A 19,135-nucleotide genomic window follows, 5' to 3' on the forward strand; every position below is an offset into this window, starting at 1 on the left:
GACTCAGCGGAGAACTTACACTCACTGATTTTTTTTTTTTTCCTATTATTATTTTTTACTGGAGCCGGTAGCTCGCGAAGACAACCAGCAAGTCCTCTTCCCCCGCATTCTGAAGCTCCAGCCAGAGAACTCCCACTAGATGGCCCCACCTCGGAATCTTGTTTCACCGGAACTTTGTTTTACTGTAACCTTGTTTCATCGGAACTAGATGTCGAAGTTCCCTGTGTTACTGACGGACGCAAGTGTAACGGGACGCTTCCGGTTAGGAATAATGGCCGCGGCCGTTGGCGACTCACGTGTGAGTGCGGGGAAAAAGCTGAAAAATTCACTAAGGAAGAAGAAGAGGATGAAAATGGTAGTCCCGTCTGTAGCATCGGAGCTGGAAGATAAGGACAAAGACGCTTCCGATAATGAAGGTAACTTACTTGGGCTGAGCTTTGGCTGCTCAGAGAAAAGGCCGGGTTGAGTTTGCGGGAAGCAAGAGGTGCGAGAGAATTTCTCGCTGGCAGCCCCAGTTTCATCTCCTCAGGACGGCGAAGGGGCGAGTTTGGCTCGGTGTGAGAAGGTTTGAGAAAGTGATGTTCAGGGGAAGGAAGGTCGCTGTTGCGTGTTAAAGCTTCCAAGTTCTTTTATTAGACATTTTCATTGTCACTGTAAGTAAGATGAATCTGTTGCTTTTTTCCCTTAATAGCAGCAGCAGCAAAAAAAAAAAAAAAAAAAAAAAGAGGCTTACAGTAGCAAGGGGCGAAAGGAAGGGCGATATCTAAAATTACAAGAGTGAGTTCGGTCTCCTAGGGAGCAAGGAGGAAAAGTCCGAGAGAGGCTTATAAGGAACAAGGAGGGAAAAGCGGAGAGAGGAAGACGGCTGGTACACTTGAATTTTCTTGTGCGTGCGTGTGTTGGGGAATTAGGGATGAGATACTAGTGAGGACACCGTAGGTGGTTAAAGTAGAATAAATAAAAGCGGTTGATAAAGATGTCTTTCAGAGACGTTTATACCGAAGGGAAGGGAATGTGTTTTGAGGCTTTCAGCTGTGGTGTGTACATGCTGTCCTCTTTACCATCGTTCTTGGCACTGGCTTCTCGGGTTACAAGGGATCGCAGAGGACCCCTGACCTTCTCCTGCTCAGAGATTGGTCCTTAATATATTAAGAGGTGGTTACAAAGGGTAGTTTTCATGATCCTGGTCCAGTTAACAATAAGGATGGAGACAGAGAATTCCATATCCTGTAGAACGCAGTCAAAGCATTGCTTCCTCTGTCTTATACATAAACCTCATGCTGTATGATTATTTTTATTTTAACGTGTCTTTCTCCTTATGGATACAGGTCGTTCAAGTGCTGGAACAATGTCTTCTTTATCTTTATTCTCATGGGGCCTCCGTTATACATTTCGGTACTAAGTAAGTTTTCTTGCTGAATAAATAAATAAGGAATCATTTCATCAGGGTCTTAGTTTTCTCAGTCTGGGGGTGGAGAGCACAGTTTTCTTAGACATAGGGAAAGCACGCAAAGTGGCATGTAGTCTCCTGAAACACATGGCTAGTTAGGTTGAAATGAATTGTTGGCTGTGGCTCTAGCTGTTCAGAGGTGTTATTGAGACTAGGAACAGGGTAAAGCCAGATTGTAAAGGGCCCTGTGTGCCATATGAAGAAGATTGGATTCTCTATTAGTAGGCAATATGGAGCTCTTGAGACATTTTAAGCAAGAGAATGCCACTTTCTAAGTATCACTGCTAACTGTATGGTGACTGCCAAAGAGTGCCAGAACAGTTAGGCAAAGTTGCAAAGCTCTGTTAGGGATTGCACTAGAAAAGTACAGTGAAGACAGAGAGGAGGTCCCCACTTGAAATGTTTTTCAGAAGGAAAGCATTCAATTTTCTAGACAACCAACTTCCAAATAAATTTGTAGCACCATAAATTTTGGGTATATTCCTGTTAGAGGAATTAGGTAGTAGTAATAATAGTTTAGGTACTGTATCACTTTAATTCTCATAACAATCCTGTAAGACAGGGTTATTTTTAATATTATCCTCATTTTACTTGTAAGAAAATGAGATGTAGAGAGTTTATACCTTGCTCCCGCAGTGCATAAGCTGATAAGTTGATAGAGGACACAACCAGCATTGGAGCTTGCTCTATAGCTTTTTCTCTGACCTCTAACGGGGGTCGGAAAAACGGTTGATGAACCAGGAGGACAGAAATGATCAAACAAAACAAAACTTTCTGGAAAGTAAAAGAGCAGGGCCACAGAATCTTAAGCAAGAATTGGTTATGAACACACCATGGTATTGAGACAGGTTTTTGTTCCACTCCCTAAGGTTCCATCACTTTATGGGAAATAGATGGGGAAACAGTGGAAACAGTGTCAGACTTTGTTTTTTTGGGCTCCAAAATCACTGCAGATGGTGACTGCAGCCATGAAATTAAAAGACGCTTACTCCTTGGAAGGAAAGTAATGACCAACCTAGACAGCATAGTAAAAAGCAGAGACGTTACTTTGCCAACAAAGGTCCGTCTAGTCAAGGCTATGGTTTTCCCAGTGGTCATGTATGGATGTGAGAGTTGGACTGTGAAGAAAGCTGAGCACCGAAGAATTGATGCTTTTGAACTATGGTGTTGGAGAAGACTCTTGAGAGTCCCTTGGACTGCAAGGAGATCCAACCAGTTCATTCTAAAGGAGATCAGTCCTGGGTGTTCTTTGGAAGGACTGATGCTAAAGCTGAAACTCCAGTACTTTGGCCACCTCATGTGAAGAGACTCTGGAAAAGACTCTGATGCTGGGAGGGATTGGGGGCAGGAGGAGAAGGGGACGACAGAGGATGAGATGGCTGGATGGCATCACCGACTCGATGGACGTGAGTTTGAGTGAACTCTGGGAATTGGTGATGGACAGGGAGGCCTGGCGTGCTGCAGTTCATGGGGTTGCAAAGAGTCAGACACGACTGAGTGACTGAACTGAACTGAAGGTTCGATCACTAAGGGGTGTTTTTGTGGTCAGATTTTATAGCACTCTTTCCGCCGTTGATAACTGTAGTCTTCCTTCCTTCCTCTGTTCTCCCATCCTTTCCTTTCTTTTCTCCTAAAATCTGTGTATTATCTCCAGAAATAAATGATCACTCTTTTCTCAGTTGTGTGAGAGGCATCTGTGTTTGTACTGCCTTTCAGAGGGACTTTGGGCTTCTTAGGAGGGAACTTGCCTCAGTTCCCTCATCCATAAGATGGACATGGTAATAGTGTCTCAAGATTGTTGTGAAGATTCAGTGGGCTCATGTATGTAAAGCATTTAATTTAATGGTTGGCACATGGCAACCGTAAAATGAATACCATACCCTTGAGTCACAGTGGTAAAGAATCCGCCTGCCAGTGCAGGAGACGTGGGTTCGATCCCTGGGTTGGTAAGATCCCCTGGGGAAGAAAATGACAACCTACTCCAGTATTCTTTCTTGGGAAATCCCATGGACAGAGGAGCCTGGTGAGCTACAGTCCATAGGTTCGCAAAGAGTCAGGCACTATTTAGCGACTAGATAACAGCCTACTCATAAATATTTGGCATCATGATCGTGACATCTTTTCTCATCTAACATAACCGCTAGTCCCATCTCTCGGCCACCCAGTAAGCCTTCCAGCCTTTGATAACAGCAATGTTTATAAGCTGGAGCTTTCTCCAGAAAAGAGGTTAGAATTTCCTTTCTGTTTTCCAGATGAGGAGACAGAGGCTTGGAGATACTGTGTTCCATTTTAGTAGAAAGCCTCTCAGTGGAAAACTGTTCAATCCGTAGATGCCAGATGTTATCTCTTAATTCTGTCCTTACTCCGTAATTAGCCATTCAGTCATGTTTTCGTGGTAAAATTAGGCATTAATAGTGGTCCTATTTAGTGACAGTGATTTTGACAACCATGGATTGTCTCTGCCTCGTTGTTCTGTGGATAGCGTGCACTTAATATTTGCCAGGCTGAATTCATGATTTCATCTTCAAAACAGAATCCAGTGAATAAGGAGGATGGCCCGTGTCACTGTGCACTGGTGATCTGCATGTGGCCTGACGGCTGTTTACTCCTCCGGGCACACATCTTGCTGCCCCCTGGCTTGCTGGTGACACGGTGTCTGAACTCCTCATCTCTTGAACACGTTTGCTCTCCTTCCTCCTTGCCATGCTTATGCTGGCCCACTAGCTACTCTTTTTTTTCCCTTCACTTTCTCTTGACCAGCTTCTCTAGATTTCTATTTAGTTGTCTCCCTCTGCCTTTTCTTTCAGGATTTAGAATGTGTCTCTTCAATAAAGACAAATAATAAAAGGCTTTTTATTTAATAAATTCAGTAATGTAGGCCCTTTGGATGGAGATGTTTTCCTTTGGTTTAACTCAGAATTTTCTATTTAATATAAAGAAATGGATTTTTTTTCCTCCTGTGAAATCAGATATTTCTGGAAAAGTGATAAAAACAGCTTTCTCTTTTTTTAAATTTTATTTTTGCTTATTAATTTGGCTGCTTCGAGTATTAATTGCAGCAAGTGGGTTTAGCTGCCCCACAACATGCAGGATCTTAGCTCCCTGCGAGGGATCGAACCTGTGTCCCCTGCATTGGAAAGCAGATTCTTAACGACTGGACCACCAGGAAAGTCCCCGGAAATAGCTTTTCTAGTTCAGACATTTGTGTACGTGTGACCTTGGCAGAACTATAGTAAGTTATCAAAAATTCACAGAGGCTGGATTCTGAGAGACTATAAAGGCAGGCGACTGAAGTGGACTTCAGACACATGAGGAATCAGTGTGCACATTACAGGCTTGTTATTGAAGTGTACCAGCTCATTTTATCAGGAAATTGAGTCGGAGACTTATCTTTGAATTTTAATTGGTTCATAAAAATAGATAAGGATGTGCCTTATATCAACATTTGGAAGCAGCTTCCTTCAGTGAAATGCTACTTACACACAAGTATACCCCATATGTTGTTTGCACTTTTATTTTTTATCTTCTGGCTTTAGTTTCTTTTGACATGTTGTGTAAGAAAGGTAGAAAATTGTGCTTTCATGAGTGTAAAACTCTTGGATATTGTCAGACTTTGCAGAAGTTTCCTAGTTGTTACCTTAAAGCTTTGGTAAAAGCTGTGTTTCAGAACTTGGCATGAATCCTGATAATGTGACGTAGTACTCGATATCCATTTATTATAAAATTGGAAACTTCTCTTAATGTGATTTTTACACTCTTTTCTCATGTACCGGATATCACTGAGGTTACAGATTAGCAGAAGTTATATGTGATATAAACTTGAATGATAGCAAAATGATTCAGACTGTAAGTTTTGATAAATTGTAATACTCTTCAGTAGTGTTTGAACTTTGGTCGTAGTAAAATTGCGAATGATCCCAAATCAAAGATATGTGTAAGGTAAGATGTTCTAGTCAGCATTCAAGTAATACATAAATGCCAAGCATATAAAGGAGAGGATGACACCCCTACATTAGTTAACCTGGAACTACTCAGAGTTACTCAATTAATGCCTTGGTGGTGGTTTAGATACCGTGTGTGCTTGGCTCTTACGTTTGTAATCTAAATAAAAAACACAGCCTTCCCATTCGGTAGATCAGTTCAGGTGAAAAAATGAAAACAGTGGTGATGATGTCAAGTATTATAAAGAGCAGTAATGGCAACCCGTACCAGTATTCTTGCCTAGGAAGTCCTATGGAATAGGAGCCTGGTGGGCTACAGTTCACGAGCTTGCAAAGCGTGACTTAGTGACTAAACAACAATGATAACCTCTACCTCTGAGTTACTGAATTACTCAGACCTACAGAATTTATGCACTGTTGGAGGTTTATATGCAATGGCTACTTGCTTAAGATTGTAATCTTTATTAAAAAAAAAAACAACTCTGTAGTCGGTAAATCAACCCATGTGAAAAAAGCCTCGGTCCAGTGCCATTGAGTGAGTGACTGCTCCTTCAGAGCACGTGCCCATATGTCTATAAACTAGCAGGGAGGAATGCTAATTTCGTTTTTTCTGAATTATTCTGGTCACATATTTGAATAACGGCCTTATACTTCTAAAACAAGACTTGATACCAATCCAGTTTAGAAGGTCCTAGGTGCAATCCCTTCCTTTTTTGATAAACTACAAAGCAGTATTTAAGATGTAATAACCTAGCAGATAAATAAACTTTTCATCCAACTGTAGCTTATAACCTCCTGCATTGTTTAAGTTACTTAAAATAGCAAAGGAACATGCCTAAGAAATGAAGTATATCATAGTCCTACTTGAGTAGTTTAGCAATTTATAGAACAGGCTCAGGAAACAGACTACTTCCAGGCTCTGTCTGGTTTGCCCAGATAGCACATAGTAATCACATCCAACAGTTTGTCCCGTGGTAAAACTATCATTTTATTTTTGGTTATTTTTATGGAAACCTGAGTAACTTTTTTTTTTTTTTAACAAGTAAATGCTTTTTAAAAAAATTTTCAAGTATCAATTTTGAATATTCTAAATTAAGTAGTAAAGGGCAGGAAAGAGCACATGGCGTGATAGAACATGTTTTAATACCTGGACTGGGGAGCTCTGTATGACTTCAGGCAAAATGAAAATGGGATGTGAGCACTGGCCATTCTGGTTAGCTATGGCTTAGAGAGAAATTCCTCTTTAATTCAAGCTTTATTAAGCTATTGAGTTGGCCAAAAAGTTTGTTCAGGTTTTTGGTAGGATAAACCCAAATGAACTTTTTGGCCAACCCAGTATATTGTGGCTACTCTCGGCCTTAATTCAGTTACCTTAGTCTGAGTTGAATCTTGGATTCAGAGCTTTGTATAGTGCCTTAGAAATCAGCACCCTATCATCCCACCTTGTTCACTTTGTGACTCTGTAGATTTTTAAAACTTTTCTAAGCTTCAGAAGCATTCTCCTTGTAAATAGAATAACAATAGCGTCTCAGAGAGTGTTGTGAGGATTAAGTGATAATGCATAAAAAGCACTTTAAATAGTACCTAGCCCTAAACACTTGCTGGCTAGTTAATATTCATCATTGTTTTAGAGTGCTTGGGAAGCTGTAGGACAGAGATAATCGACCGCTTCTGAAATGGAATCAAAGGTGTCGTGCTCACCGTGACCCTGGCGTATGGGTTAGAGGAGAGCCGAGACTGGGTGGGATTACAGTGGAAGGAAGATTTATTCCCCCTCCCCCTGTCTTTTGTCAGTCCTTTTTAGAACTTTTGGGATGCCTCGCTGCTCTGGCTCCCAGGTTCTTAGTCTCCTTGTCTGTCGTCTTATTATTGTCATCTATTTAATGCCTGCTGTGTGCCAGAGCTGTGCTGAGTGCTTTTCCTGTTTTATCTCATTTAATCATCATAACAACCTAGTGAGGTATGTACTGTTTCTGTTCCCAGCTTCCCAGAAGCTGAGACACAGAGGGGTTAAGTAACTTGCCCAAGATTATGCTAGGAGGAAGTAATGGAAATGGGGCATAGCTCCACGTCTGCTTATTTTATATTCTGAGTGCTTAACCCCTGTGCTGTAACAGGTCATCTAAAGCTTCCCATTCAGCACCTCATATGTCCTGTAGATTCCAGCCACCAGAGTTGTTTGTTCTTTGTTCCTGTCTGCTCTGCAGCCACATTATGTATGTCTTGAAGGGTATGGGGGTGGAGGGCGGGGAGGGGTGTAATTGACATGTAAACATTTCTTATGGGCTAGGCACTCTTTTAAGAAAACTGAGTTAATTATCAGAAAACCCAGTGAAGGAGGTACTGTTCTATTGCCATTTTTACAGATGAGGAAACTAAGGTTGACAAGGTAAAAACCTTCAGAAAAGTCACGTAGGTTTGTGTCTGGAGTTAAGATTGAATCAGGCAGCCTGAGTTCTGTGTCTTTACTCTTTAATCACTACTAACTGATCTCAAATTTTTATAAGTTCTGTTTGATTTAGAGTAAACTCTAAAGGTGTGAAATAGATGGGGAAACAGTGGAAACAGTGTCAGACTTTATTTTTTTGGGCTCCAAAATCACTGCAGATGGTGATTGCAGCCATGAAATTAAAAGACGCTTACTCCTTGAAAGGAAAGTTAGGACCAACCTAGATAGCATATTGAAAAGCAGAGACATTACTTTGCCAACAAAGGTCCGTCAAGTCAAGGTTGTGGTTTTTCCATTGGTCGTGTATAGATATGAGAGTTGGACTGTAAAGAAAGCTGAGCGCCGTAGAATTGATGCTTTTGAACTGTGGTGTTGGAGAAGACTCTTGAGAGTCCCTTGGACTGCAAGGACGTCCAACCAGTCCATCCTAAAGGAGATCAGTCCTGGCTGTTCATTGGAAGGACTGATGCTAAAGCTGAAACTCCAGTACTTTGGCCACCTCATGCGAAGAGTTGACTCATTGGAAAAGACTCTGATGCTGGGAGGGATTGAGGGCAGGAGGAGAAGGGGACGACAGAGGATGAGATGGCTGGATGGCATCACTGACTCGATGGACGTGAGTGTGAGTGAACTCCGGGAGTTGGTGATGGACAGGGAGGCCTGGCGTGCTGCGATTCATGGGGTCGCAGATAGTTGGACACGACTGAGCGACTGAACTGAACTGAACTGAAGATCAAGGTTAAGCAGTGTCCTTAGTGCTCCCAGATGATAATTGTATTTTAAAAGAAAAACCTTCTTAACCAGTAGAGAAACTTTCTTAAAAGGAGGGATCTGAGGTAAGTGGGAGGTGAAAATAGCAGTAGCAGTTTGGCCGCTTACTGGAAGTACACACCTATAGTGCAGAACCTGGGGCTTGATGTATGTTTTTTTTTCTTGGATGATATATCAGACCGGCTTATTTATATAAACTAACCAGCTTTTCACACCCAGTTCTTACCGTTCAGTCCCCACAGCTCCAGTTTCAGCCTATGTGAACTTCTTTATATTTTGTAGATGTCTGGTGGCTCAGACGGTAAAGCGTCTGTCTACAATGCGCGAGGCCTGAGTTCGATCCCTGGGTTGGGAAGATCCCCTGGAGAAGGAAATGGCAATCCACTCCAGTACCCTTGCCTGGAAAATCCCATGGACAGAGGAGCCTGGTAGGCTGCAGTCCATGGGGTCACAAAGAGTCGGACACGGCTGAGCCACTTCACTTCACTTCCCTTCTTCAGCATCCCCATGCATTTTGCACATGCTGGTTTCTTCTGCCTGGACTGTCATAGTGATGATTACAGTAGTAATTTTAATTTTAATACAGGGCATTGACTCAAATCTAGAACGTTTCGGTTCTCGATACAGTGATCTTGCCCATGCCTCTTTCGGTTGGCCTCATTGTAGAATCTTGCTTCTTTGGCTTTTTCCTTCTCTTGTCATTCAGGCTCGCTCTTTACCTTTAAGAATAACTTGAAATCATCTTTGTAAAAGATACCCCTAAACCTTTTTCTTCGTTGTTTTTCTATTAGAAGAATGCTTACAAGTTTTAAACCAAAATTTTCTATTGGTGTTAACTGATTTATGTATCCTACTAAATATTTTACTTCTTCAAGGGGAAAATCTAGATTTTTCATTTTCTCCTTCCTTCATCTTCACTCATATTGAAGGACTGTGGGTTTTTTAAAAAACTTTATCTCAGTCCCAGAGGGTAAGGAAAATAACTCACTTTTCTGCCAGCAGCTCACCGTATCTGGGATGAGGGACAGATGGCAAGTTTGAAAGGCTGGTGGAAGTTTGGGGAAAGTGCAGCAAGAGATGGAGAGAGGCCTCTGCCTACCTGGTTACATCAGAAGTCTAACTTTGCCCTCCCCAATGTGGTGGCCACTAGTCATGCTGAAGGAATTAAAATTTCGTCAAGTTAAAAAAAAATTCAGTGACTTCATTGTACTAGCCACATGGGAAGGACCCACTAGGCTCTTGTGGTTGGTGGGCAGCTCTGATAAGAGAACATTTCCATAAACGCAGAAAGTTCTATTGGAACCATTAGTTATTACTTCCAGTAAGCATTCTTTGTCGCTCTTCCTTAATTTCCAGGTTTTTAAAATAGAATGCAAAATTAGAGTTAATGTTTAAAATAACACAGAGAACTTCAAAGGAGTTTTTTGCTTATCTGGGGCCCTTAGATCCCTGGGTTACACCCACTTCTGTTGGATATCAGTTTGTGGTAAATTCAAAAAAATCTCTTCTTCATTGGCCACAGTAAAATTTTAAGGGCCAGTTCTATTTTCTGACTTGTGTAGTGATTCGCTTTGGTACTCCAGAAGAAAACTTTGTTTTGTAATATGCTAGCTGACCTCATAACATTGACGTATTTAAATTTATTTCTAGAAAATACCATCATTCCCATTGGTCATGAATGCATGACTGGAAACTTCTAAGTTAGGGCCTCTTAAAAATATAATAAAAAGCCATGACTGCAGCAAATTCTTCTGGAATTATTTTTTTTTAATTGGAGTAAGTGCAGGTTGTATGAAATGGTGTTATAAAACTTTATGAATTTATTGTGTCCAGCATGCATGTTCTTGTAGTCAAGCTGGCTAAGAAACACACCAAAGAAAAATAGCCCAGGTTTAGAAATGGAGAACTGCAGTGGCTTATACAACCAGAAAGTCTTGGGCTGCCTGTGTAGGTGACTATGTGAAATTCGCTGCAGTTTGTGTGTGACTTCATTAGGACACAACACTAGGTGTCAGTGTTGCCGTTTTGACATTTTTTACCAGGAACTAATAAAGACCTCTGCTTCTGATCACTCAGAGATTCTTCATTGACACAAACCACTGTGCCTCTTTACATTTAGATGACTGCGTACCTAGAAGAAGTACTTTTCAAAGAATTGTTTATTTTGTTGTTAGTACCTCTCCAGTGCTGCTGGCTCTGAGGAATAAACATAGTCTGTATTAACATACATGTTTTTCACTTAACTACATTCTCCAGACTCTGTTTCTCAACGTACTTTCCAGGGAACGCTGGTCCTAGGAGATGCTTCTGGGCTCTGGAATCTGGTATATAGTAGACACACAGATTTTTATTGAATGGTAGTGCTTTCAGCTTTTGTTTGGCAAAATTTGTATACTTTCTCTTATATTGCAGGCAGTGAGCGTTTTTATATCACCTAAATCTGCATGTCACATCCTTGTCACGTTCTCAGATTTAAATTTGCCAGGCATACAGGATACAGTGGAGGCTTCAAATTATGTGTCAAATTAAGTTCTCTTTCAAAATTTTTTTTTATGAAATACGCAACACATTAGGACAGTAGAATTGTTAATGATTCTTGCTTCTTTATCATTTCCTTTAATTTTTTGATACCATTAACATAGTTTATGTAAGATCATGCCTTTTTAAAGTGTTATTTTGCTCTGTTTAATTTTATGTATTGTTCTGTTACCTTTTGAAGATACTTCATTCTTACTCCTATGCTTGAGACTCGTTTTATATATGTAGTTTATGAAATCAGTTTATGATTGTTTTATATATTTTTATTTGCCATTTTCTAATATGCTGCAAATTTTTGTTTTTGAAATGTATTAAATACTTAGTTTTCCATCCTTTTGTTTCATGAGTTCTCAGCAATCAAAGAAGCAAAGATATTAGGCAAATGTAATACCAAAAAGCAAGTGTAGTGATGACTAGCTAAGTCAAGTCTTTTCAGCAGTTCTGTCTTAATTCATGACTTCAAGTCAAGAGGTTAGGGAGGATCACTCAGAGTGGAAGAGCTGACTATACGGTCAGTTCCATTCTCTTTGATTGTAGCCATGAGCTAATATAAAACTACTTTTGAAGTACTTCCTAATTTAGTTCCACAGGTTTTTGAAGAGCAAAGCAGAAGCTCTTCAGAAGGCTCGGGATCATATAGTTGCACACAGATTTCACTGGCACTTGTGTTGTTGTTGCTAAACTACAGTGAGATTCAGAATTTGAGACAGACTGCAAAACTTAAAGTACCCAGGGGTTCCCAGCAAGTTGGTTTTCAAGCGAGGCCACCGACTGGATCATGTTCTGGCCACTCCTCTGATCTCAGCCGTTTGAATCTTACAGATGACATAGTTTCATGTGTATGCTTCTTTAGGTGGTTCTGAGTGGTTCTGCATGGTACAACTCCACAGTGTACAAATTTGTATCCTTCACTCAAAACTTTCGGCCATCCAGCAGTGCAGTCAAATTTTGGGCACATATCACTTCATTAGATTATTTTTTCAAAAATGTTGCAACCCATTAATAAACCCAGTTTATTAATGTTATAGGCAGATTCTATAAAAGGAAACAAGTGTTTAGATTTTTCCGTACCAGGATTCAGGATTTTAAACATCTGGGCCAAAGCCCTCAGAGAACTTACTCTGACTTCTCTGTGCTGTGGAAACACTATTCCATTTTCTTGACAGATTAAAGTCTTTTGTTGTTACTTGTTTTTAAAATAATATTTGTTGGTCTCTTCAAGTAGTTTAATAACACAGTTAAAAGCCTGTGCGTTTGAGCACACCCTGCAGCAGCCCCATGGCAGCATCTGTCACCGTTGACCACAGGATGCCCTGAGGCTGATGGATTGACTTCCACTCCCTGGGTCCTGGGTGCTGATGCTGTGGCGGCCTCCCCTGTCCACATGGCTGGGCCAGGTCTTTGCGGGTGGGTGACGGTAGGATGGAGGGTCCTGCCATTCTCCACTATCACGGCAGCTGTGGGACTTAGGGAAATAAGAATGGAGACAGATGGAGAGCCATTGGCCTTAGGGAGGCCCCTGGGGGGTCTCACCATGGCCTTGCCAAACTCTGCCTCCAGTATTAAAGTTTAGTTTGTTTCTCCTGTTAGGTTCTCTAGGAAGCTGTGCATTGGAAAAAGATCACTTTTCCTCTGGCGATGAAGCAGGAGAAGCTGACAGCGAAGGTGACGCTGAACCCCGCGAGGATGACAATGCCAGTGCTGCAGAGGCCAGTGTGGGGACTAATGCGGGCTGGGCAGATGCCATGGCCAGAGTCCTGAACAAGAAGATTCCTGAAAGCAAGCCCACCATCCTGGTCAGAAACAAAGAGCTGGAAAAGGAAAAGGAGAAGTTAAAACAAGAGAGACTAGAGAAAAGAAAACAGGTGTGTCCTGCCAGTTGTTGTGTCCATTGGGGTGTCAAGGCTAGTTCTCATTGCGGCCAGATTGCTCCTTTCAGCGTTTGTCCAGTTAGCGTTCCAGTTCGCGACTTGTGTTTTGTCTGTGAGTGGATAGCCAAGGTTGTGTTCGGAAACCTAGTCTGAATCATTCTCTTGAGCGTGTTTTTTAGTCATCTAAACAAAATAATAAAAATGTGAACTCCCAGGAAATGTGTCCTTTTAAAAGTCAAGTACTTACACCTGTGCCAGTGACTCCTGGGTTTGAATATCTTATTCAACTTACCTGTTCAGATGCTAACTTTATTAATAAAGTTGACTCTGAACTAATAGAATCATGTTAGTTACTTTTAGCTTAAAATCTATTTTATGATATAAATCTGTGATGATGTCATTGACAGGGTTGGTTGCAGTTCTGAAAACAAACTATTTTACTGATGGATAGAGTTCATTATATCTTTTGTTAAACCACTGATGGAAGAAGCTAGACTGGTGCTGTCTGCTAATGAAAGGCCAGAAGTTGGACTTTTAAGTTTGCTGTTGTGTATTACAAAGATAAACAATAATAAATGAACAGTAGGACAATAATATGTCTAAACTATTTGGCTGCTTGGCTGCTGAAATAGATACTATTTTTTAATGAAAGAAAAATAACTTTCTACAGTCATACTGACAATATAAAAGTACTCATTTCAAAGAGATACTTTATACGTAAAAAGGAGAGAAAACTTAAGTTTCAGGTGGCATTTGTTTGCTTTTAAGTTCACCATCCCCTTATCTTGTTTCAAGATGAATGTTTTCTTTGTTCCTAATACTGGGTGCCCTCTGTTGGAGGCTGTATAAAGATGGAACTTTTCAAGTACTGCCCTTTGAAACAGAACATACTCTATTACTAATTCAATATTCTCATTGTACTTTATTTAAGATCAGCTTTGTCTCTGAGTCTTACTGATAGCTTTTCAACCTAAAATTTGAACCTTTGTTTTTCTTTTTTTTAATCTGGCAAAAACTAGAGGAGGCTTTAAAAATATCAGAATCCTTAATTACCCCTAGTCCCAGTGTTCCAGTAAGAGAACAACATTGTAAAGCCAACAGAAAGAAATTCCTAACTCTGCTCTAGGCCAAAGCTTTGAGTGCTGGAGCTGATGCTGTCCACATAATGCATGAAAGCACGCGTGTTGATACCAGGAACACGACACAGCAGCCGCAGATGCTCTTGAGTATATTATTTCTGGGTAGAGTCTGTGTAAATTGTGTTTGTTTCTTAATGTTAAGTATTATTGGTTTCCATAATATTGGCTACCTATTTCTAATCATAGGTAAAGAAATACATTTCAGAGTTAAAAAATACCTAGGGATCATGCATGCCAGTTATCCCTTCGGTACAAAAGATAATTAAGGATTGACTGTTTTAAACTTAAAAGTAAGATTTTTTATTTCTGGTGTAATCTGACAATGAATTTCATTATAGTTAAAATATCCGATTTGGGGAAGAATCTGTTTCTTTGAAAAGACTTCAGAGTATAGCAAGAGGAAAGATTTGATCTTACCGTGAACAGATGTTTTCGTTAATACAAAATGAGAGATCAGATGAATGAAGAAAAGGAAAAGATAAAAGACTTTTCCCACTGGTTCTTCCTGATTTTGATGTTTATTACCAGCTTCTTGATAATTAGTTCATCATATTCAGTATATTTGATGTTTGGTGATATGTTGACCTGAGCAGGGGACCTGGAGAAGCAAGTGTGTCAAATCAAGGACCTGAGATCAGGAAACCCCCTGAGAACAGTTTTGAGTGAGATGATGTTGTCTGTGGGATATTCTTATTTCCTAATCTGTTTCTGTATCTGCATTATCTTAGAGAGTCAGCTTGCTGTAGTTTGTGACTGATAAGCCATATACAGTAAGGACAGCGGTCAGATGTGCCATAAGAGGAAAGAGGAACAGTCACTGTTTAAATAGGCTCTATCTATTACAGTGCTAGTAGGCCACCATGCTGTTCTTTTAAAAGCTGATACAAGTGCTTAATAATTCCGGCTGCTGGGGAAGTCAGGTTCTAAAAATAAAGAGAAGCGGTGCTTAAACTCCTGGTTGCAGAAGAGGGTGGTTTGGCGTCTTGCTAATGCTGCCCTGTGAGGCTTCTGGCAATGGCAGGCTGGGCACGGGGCTCCCTCACCCCCAGCCTGGCCCTCCTGGCCCCGCACACTGGCGGTGCTCCAGGCCCCTGCTGTCGGAGAGCCTGCCGGCTGCTCACTTGGTGCCTCTCACATGACACGCCGAGTGCTAACCGCAGGCTCCCGGAGCCGGACCCCTGAAAGGGTGGGTTTCTGAAAGGCCCTGTGACAAACTAAAGCTCGAATGATTTATTACCTTTGTCCTTTCACAGAGTATCATATCAAAGTGTGCTGCACTTTCAAAAATGCCTAATATTCTTTCACATAACACTATTTATAACACAGCTTGATAAGAAGCGGGAATGGGAAATGATGTGCAGAGTAAAGCCAGATGTTGTCAAAGACAAAGAAACGGAGAGAAATCTTCAGAGAATTGCTACGAGGTAAGACAGTGTTCTTGCCCTGTAAAAGCTAAGTGCACTGAAGCTTTGTAGTGATCCATTTCTGATGAGGTTTGGTTCTTAAGCTCTGCCTGGTCAGAGCCAAGTGATTTATATCTCAGCCTGCCTACCTAATACTGGATTCAGCCACAGATTTTGGAGGCCTCGTGAGGCAAGAGTCTAATGGGCTAAGTGTGTATTTGGTGTGAACCTGTTTCGGATCGTCTTGTGTTTTATGGTCACGAGAACATCATCATCAGACCTCTACCTGCGTTTCTCTTAGGATGCTTATCTAAATTTATGGCACGAGGTGATTGTTTTTGTTATCTTGCACTATACTTATGACTAACAGATTACACATTATAGCAGCTTCGTGCTGTCCTTTCACTCAGCCACTATGTGTTGGGAACATCTGATGGGAGATTGTGTATCGAGTTGAGGACGGGTCCATGAAGGAGGTAGCAGTTGGATTACCATTTAAAGCATACAACAGTTACATTCAGTGAAATCCCTTTTAACTTCCTAGCTGCCTACAGCAATCCATCTGGGTATTGGATGGTGAGCCAGTGAGGCCGGATGGGTGAGGGAGTGAGAGCAGAGCAAGACTGCTAACTGATCCCAGCACTGACTTACTAGCTGGGTGTCCCTGGGCAGTTACTTAATTTCCTTCTGTCTCAGTTTATTTATCCGTGGAAACAAGTGAGAACGTTATACCTATGCTATAGGATTTCTCTGAGAATTAAATGAATTAATACCCACGCAGAGCTGAGAAGAGTACAGGATTGGTGCCAGAGAGTAAGTGCCCCTTATATTTTATACCCTGGGCATCTCCCTCTCGGCACCATGGTCCCAGCCCTGCTGTGAAGCGTATGGAATTTTACCCATCTTATAAACAAATAAGCTAGGTTGGTAAGGTTTCTTGGATTCTGGCAGAGGACTTGTAGGTCAGAGACAAAGGACTGTTACTCACGGCTGAAGCCGTAGCCAGAGCTTCACATTCCCACCGGTTCCCTGTGTCCCCGGGGGCGGCACAGGTGCCCTCGACAGATGCCTGTGCGTGTGGTGGTTTGTGTTACAGGAGAGGAACTCTGTATCTGGGGATCCGTTGCTTTTATGGGGAACGGTAACAAGCCTGCTCTTTGTCTGGGGGGAGACATTACCTCATCTCTCAAGGTTGCGCACTGCAGACACAACCCTGAGGAACGGGCTGGTAAAGAGCAGGCATTGTACTCTTCAGAACCCAGCAAGAACGTGCAGGGATGCTCAGCACCTGTGGCGGATTGCCTGCACTGATGATGATTATAGCAGGAACACGAAGAGATGAGAGGAGCTTAGAGTTGGAAAGGGTGTCGAGGGCGCACTGCAGACACAACCCTGAGGAACGGGCTGGTAAGAGCAGGCATTGTACTCTTCAGAACCAGCAGAACGTGCAGGGATGCTCAGCACCTGTGGCGGATTGCCTGCACTGATGATGATTATAGCAGGAACACGAAGAGATGAGAGGAGCTTAGAGTTGGAAAGGGTGTCGAGGGCGTAAAGCAGTGCTGACCAGTAGAAATCGACTAGAAATCCAGTGTGAGCCACATGTGCAACTTAAAATTTTCTGAGCGCCTCCTTGATAAAAGTAAAAACGAAGTGAAATTAAAGTCAATGATAAATTTTAACTCAATATATTCAAATTATTTCAACATGTAATAAATACAAAACAAGTATTAATGAAATTAAAAAATTTTTTTCTCATACTATCTTTAAAATCTAGTGTGTATTTTAAACTTGGAGCACACTGCAACATTGTTCTGGCCGTATGTTGTGTGTTCACCTGTTACCTGTAGCCTGTGACTACTATAATGGACACTACAAGTCTTAATGTTCAGAATTTCAATGAGTTTAACTTCAGACCAAAGTACTCCAAGTAAACTTTTTAAAAAATTAGTTTTATATCATAAGACCTGCAGATAAGGTAGCTGAATACTTTCTAAGCTTCTTGAGTATTATTTTTGCCATTTACAGGTAAAATCAAGATCCAGGAGATCTTTCTAGCCTCAGATAATCAGATAGCTAACTGTAAAGCCTGTGCTTATCCCATTGACACTTAAAGTCTTCAGCCAGTATGTGATTAGATTTTGAGAAGTATCAGTTCAGAAGTTGATCTACAAAGATTGAAGCTGAGAAAAACCACAGATCAACTCACATGTATTTATTCTCTATTCAGATACTTATATTCAGTTTCATTGAAATGTATGTTCACTTTTCAGATTTATTCCGTGCTTTTCACTTGAGCGCATATTAGATGATTGCCTCTTTTCTGAGCAGTGAAAATAGATTGCGCTTGTCCTCAAGGGTTTATGTTCTAGTGTAATTGTTATTTAATGACATTATTCTGGTCATTTGTGTTCCATAGGGGTGTGGTGCAGTTATTTAATGCCGTTCAAAAGCATCAAAAGAATGTAGATGAAAAGGTTAAAGAAGCTGGAGGCTCTATTAGAAAACGAGCTAAGTTGATATCCTCGGTTTCCAAGAAGGACTTCATCAGTGTTCTGAGAGGGATGGACGGAAGTGCAAGTGAGAAGAATTCTGCTGGGAAGAACTTGAAAGCCAAACAGGTAAGACTTTTACACAGGATTCAGCACATTAGATAGATGTCAACTCTTAGAGTTTGGAGGTTGAAAAGCATACTATACCTGCGTGCCACTCCAAGACCCGACGCAGCCAAATTAAAAAAAAGCATACTATAGAATTAATATTTTTTCTTTTCAGATGTTATTAAGATTTCCACATGCCCACAGCCTACTTTAACTCTGTATTCTTATGTTTCATGATGACTGACTTACTCAGTGTGGAAGTTGCCAGTTACAGATGCCAGGGCCTTGCTGTTAAAACTTAGGAACTGGTAGATTTACGTAAATTTTTTAGAGATAGGACGGTCTTCTATCTGAAATCCTGTGTTTTGTGCATTTTGTAGAATAGAAAGCCAAGTGAGGGATACAGCTTCAGTTGAGACTGTTAACCCACAGTGGTAATTGACATGGTGCATAATTTCTAAAATGAAGAATTGGAGCTCTAGGAAGTATGATGAAAACTCATCCTTGTGCTGAGGCAGCTTTGGTGATACTCGGCTGGTTGGGAGATAAAGAACCTAAATGCTTTTCATGATCCTTGGCATGCAGCTCCGCTTCTCCAGCCCTCTGACCTATGAATCCCAATAGCTTGCTTTTTACTGTACCAAGTGAAAGGTTCTGAAATGTGTTTTACTCTCAAAAGGGCTTATTTACTTTTTAAATTAAAGCAATGTATATAGTTGTATTTGAAGGCTTGTTTTCTGTTGCCAACAAAGAGAACTTCAGTCAGGAAACTAGAGTTTCTATCATAAGTTTTTGTATTTTGGGAAAACAGTAGAAACTCTGGTAAGAAGAGCAGTTAGGAATTTCATGCTCTTCTAGAGTTGAAGTATTCTATCAAGTTTCTTGATTAAGTTGCCATTTTATCTCATTTTGACAAAAGGTTTCTAAGCTGTTTGAATTTGATCTATCTTTTGAATATCAGAAGGACTCACAT

At 41.0% G+C, this 19,135-nt stretch overlaps 1 protein-coding gene across 1 annotated transcript in view; it reads left to right on the forward strand.

The window, feature by feature from the left end:
- Window positions 230–19,135, forward strand: part of RRP15 (ribosomal RNA processing 15 homolog) — a 53,204-nt gene continuing 34,298 nt past the window's right edge. Inside the window, exons 1-4 of the mRNA XM_005690476.3 lie at window positions 230–416; window positions 12,740–13,014; window positions 15,486–15,583; window positions 17,982–18,183. Of these exons, the coding sequence (XP_005690533.3) occupies window positions 272–416; window positions 12,740–13,014; window positions 15,486–15,583; window positions 17,982–18,183 (720 nt within the window). The 5' untranslated portion in view covers window positions 230–271. The remainder of the gene's footprint in view (window positions 417–12,739; window positions 13,015–15,485; window positions 15,584–17,981; window positions 18,184–19,135) is intronic.

Source organism: Capra hircus, chromosome 16, assembly GCF_001704415.2.
Source record: "Capra hircus breed San Clemente chromosome 16, ASM170441v1, whole genome shotgun sequence".
In the NCBI taxonomy this organism is placed as follows: Eukaryota; Metazoa; Chordata; class Mammalia; order Artiodactyla; family Bovidae; genus Capra; species Capra hircus.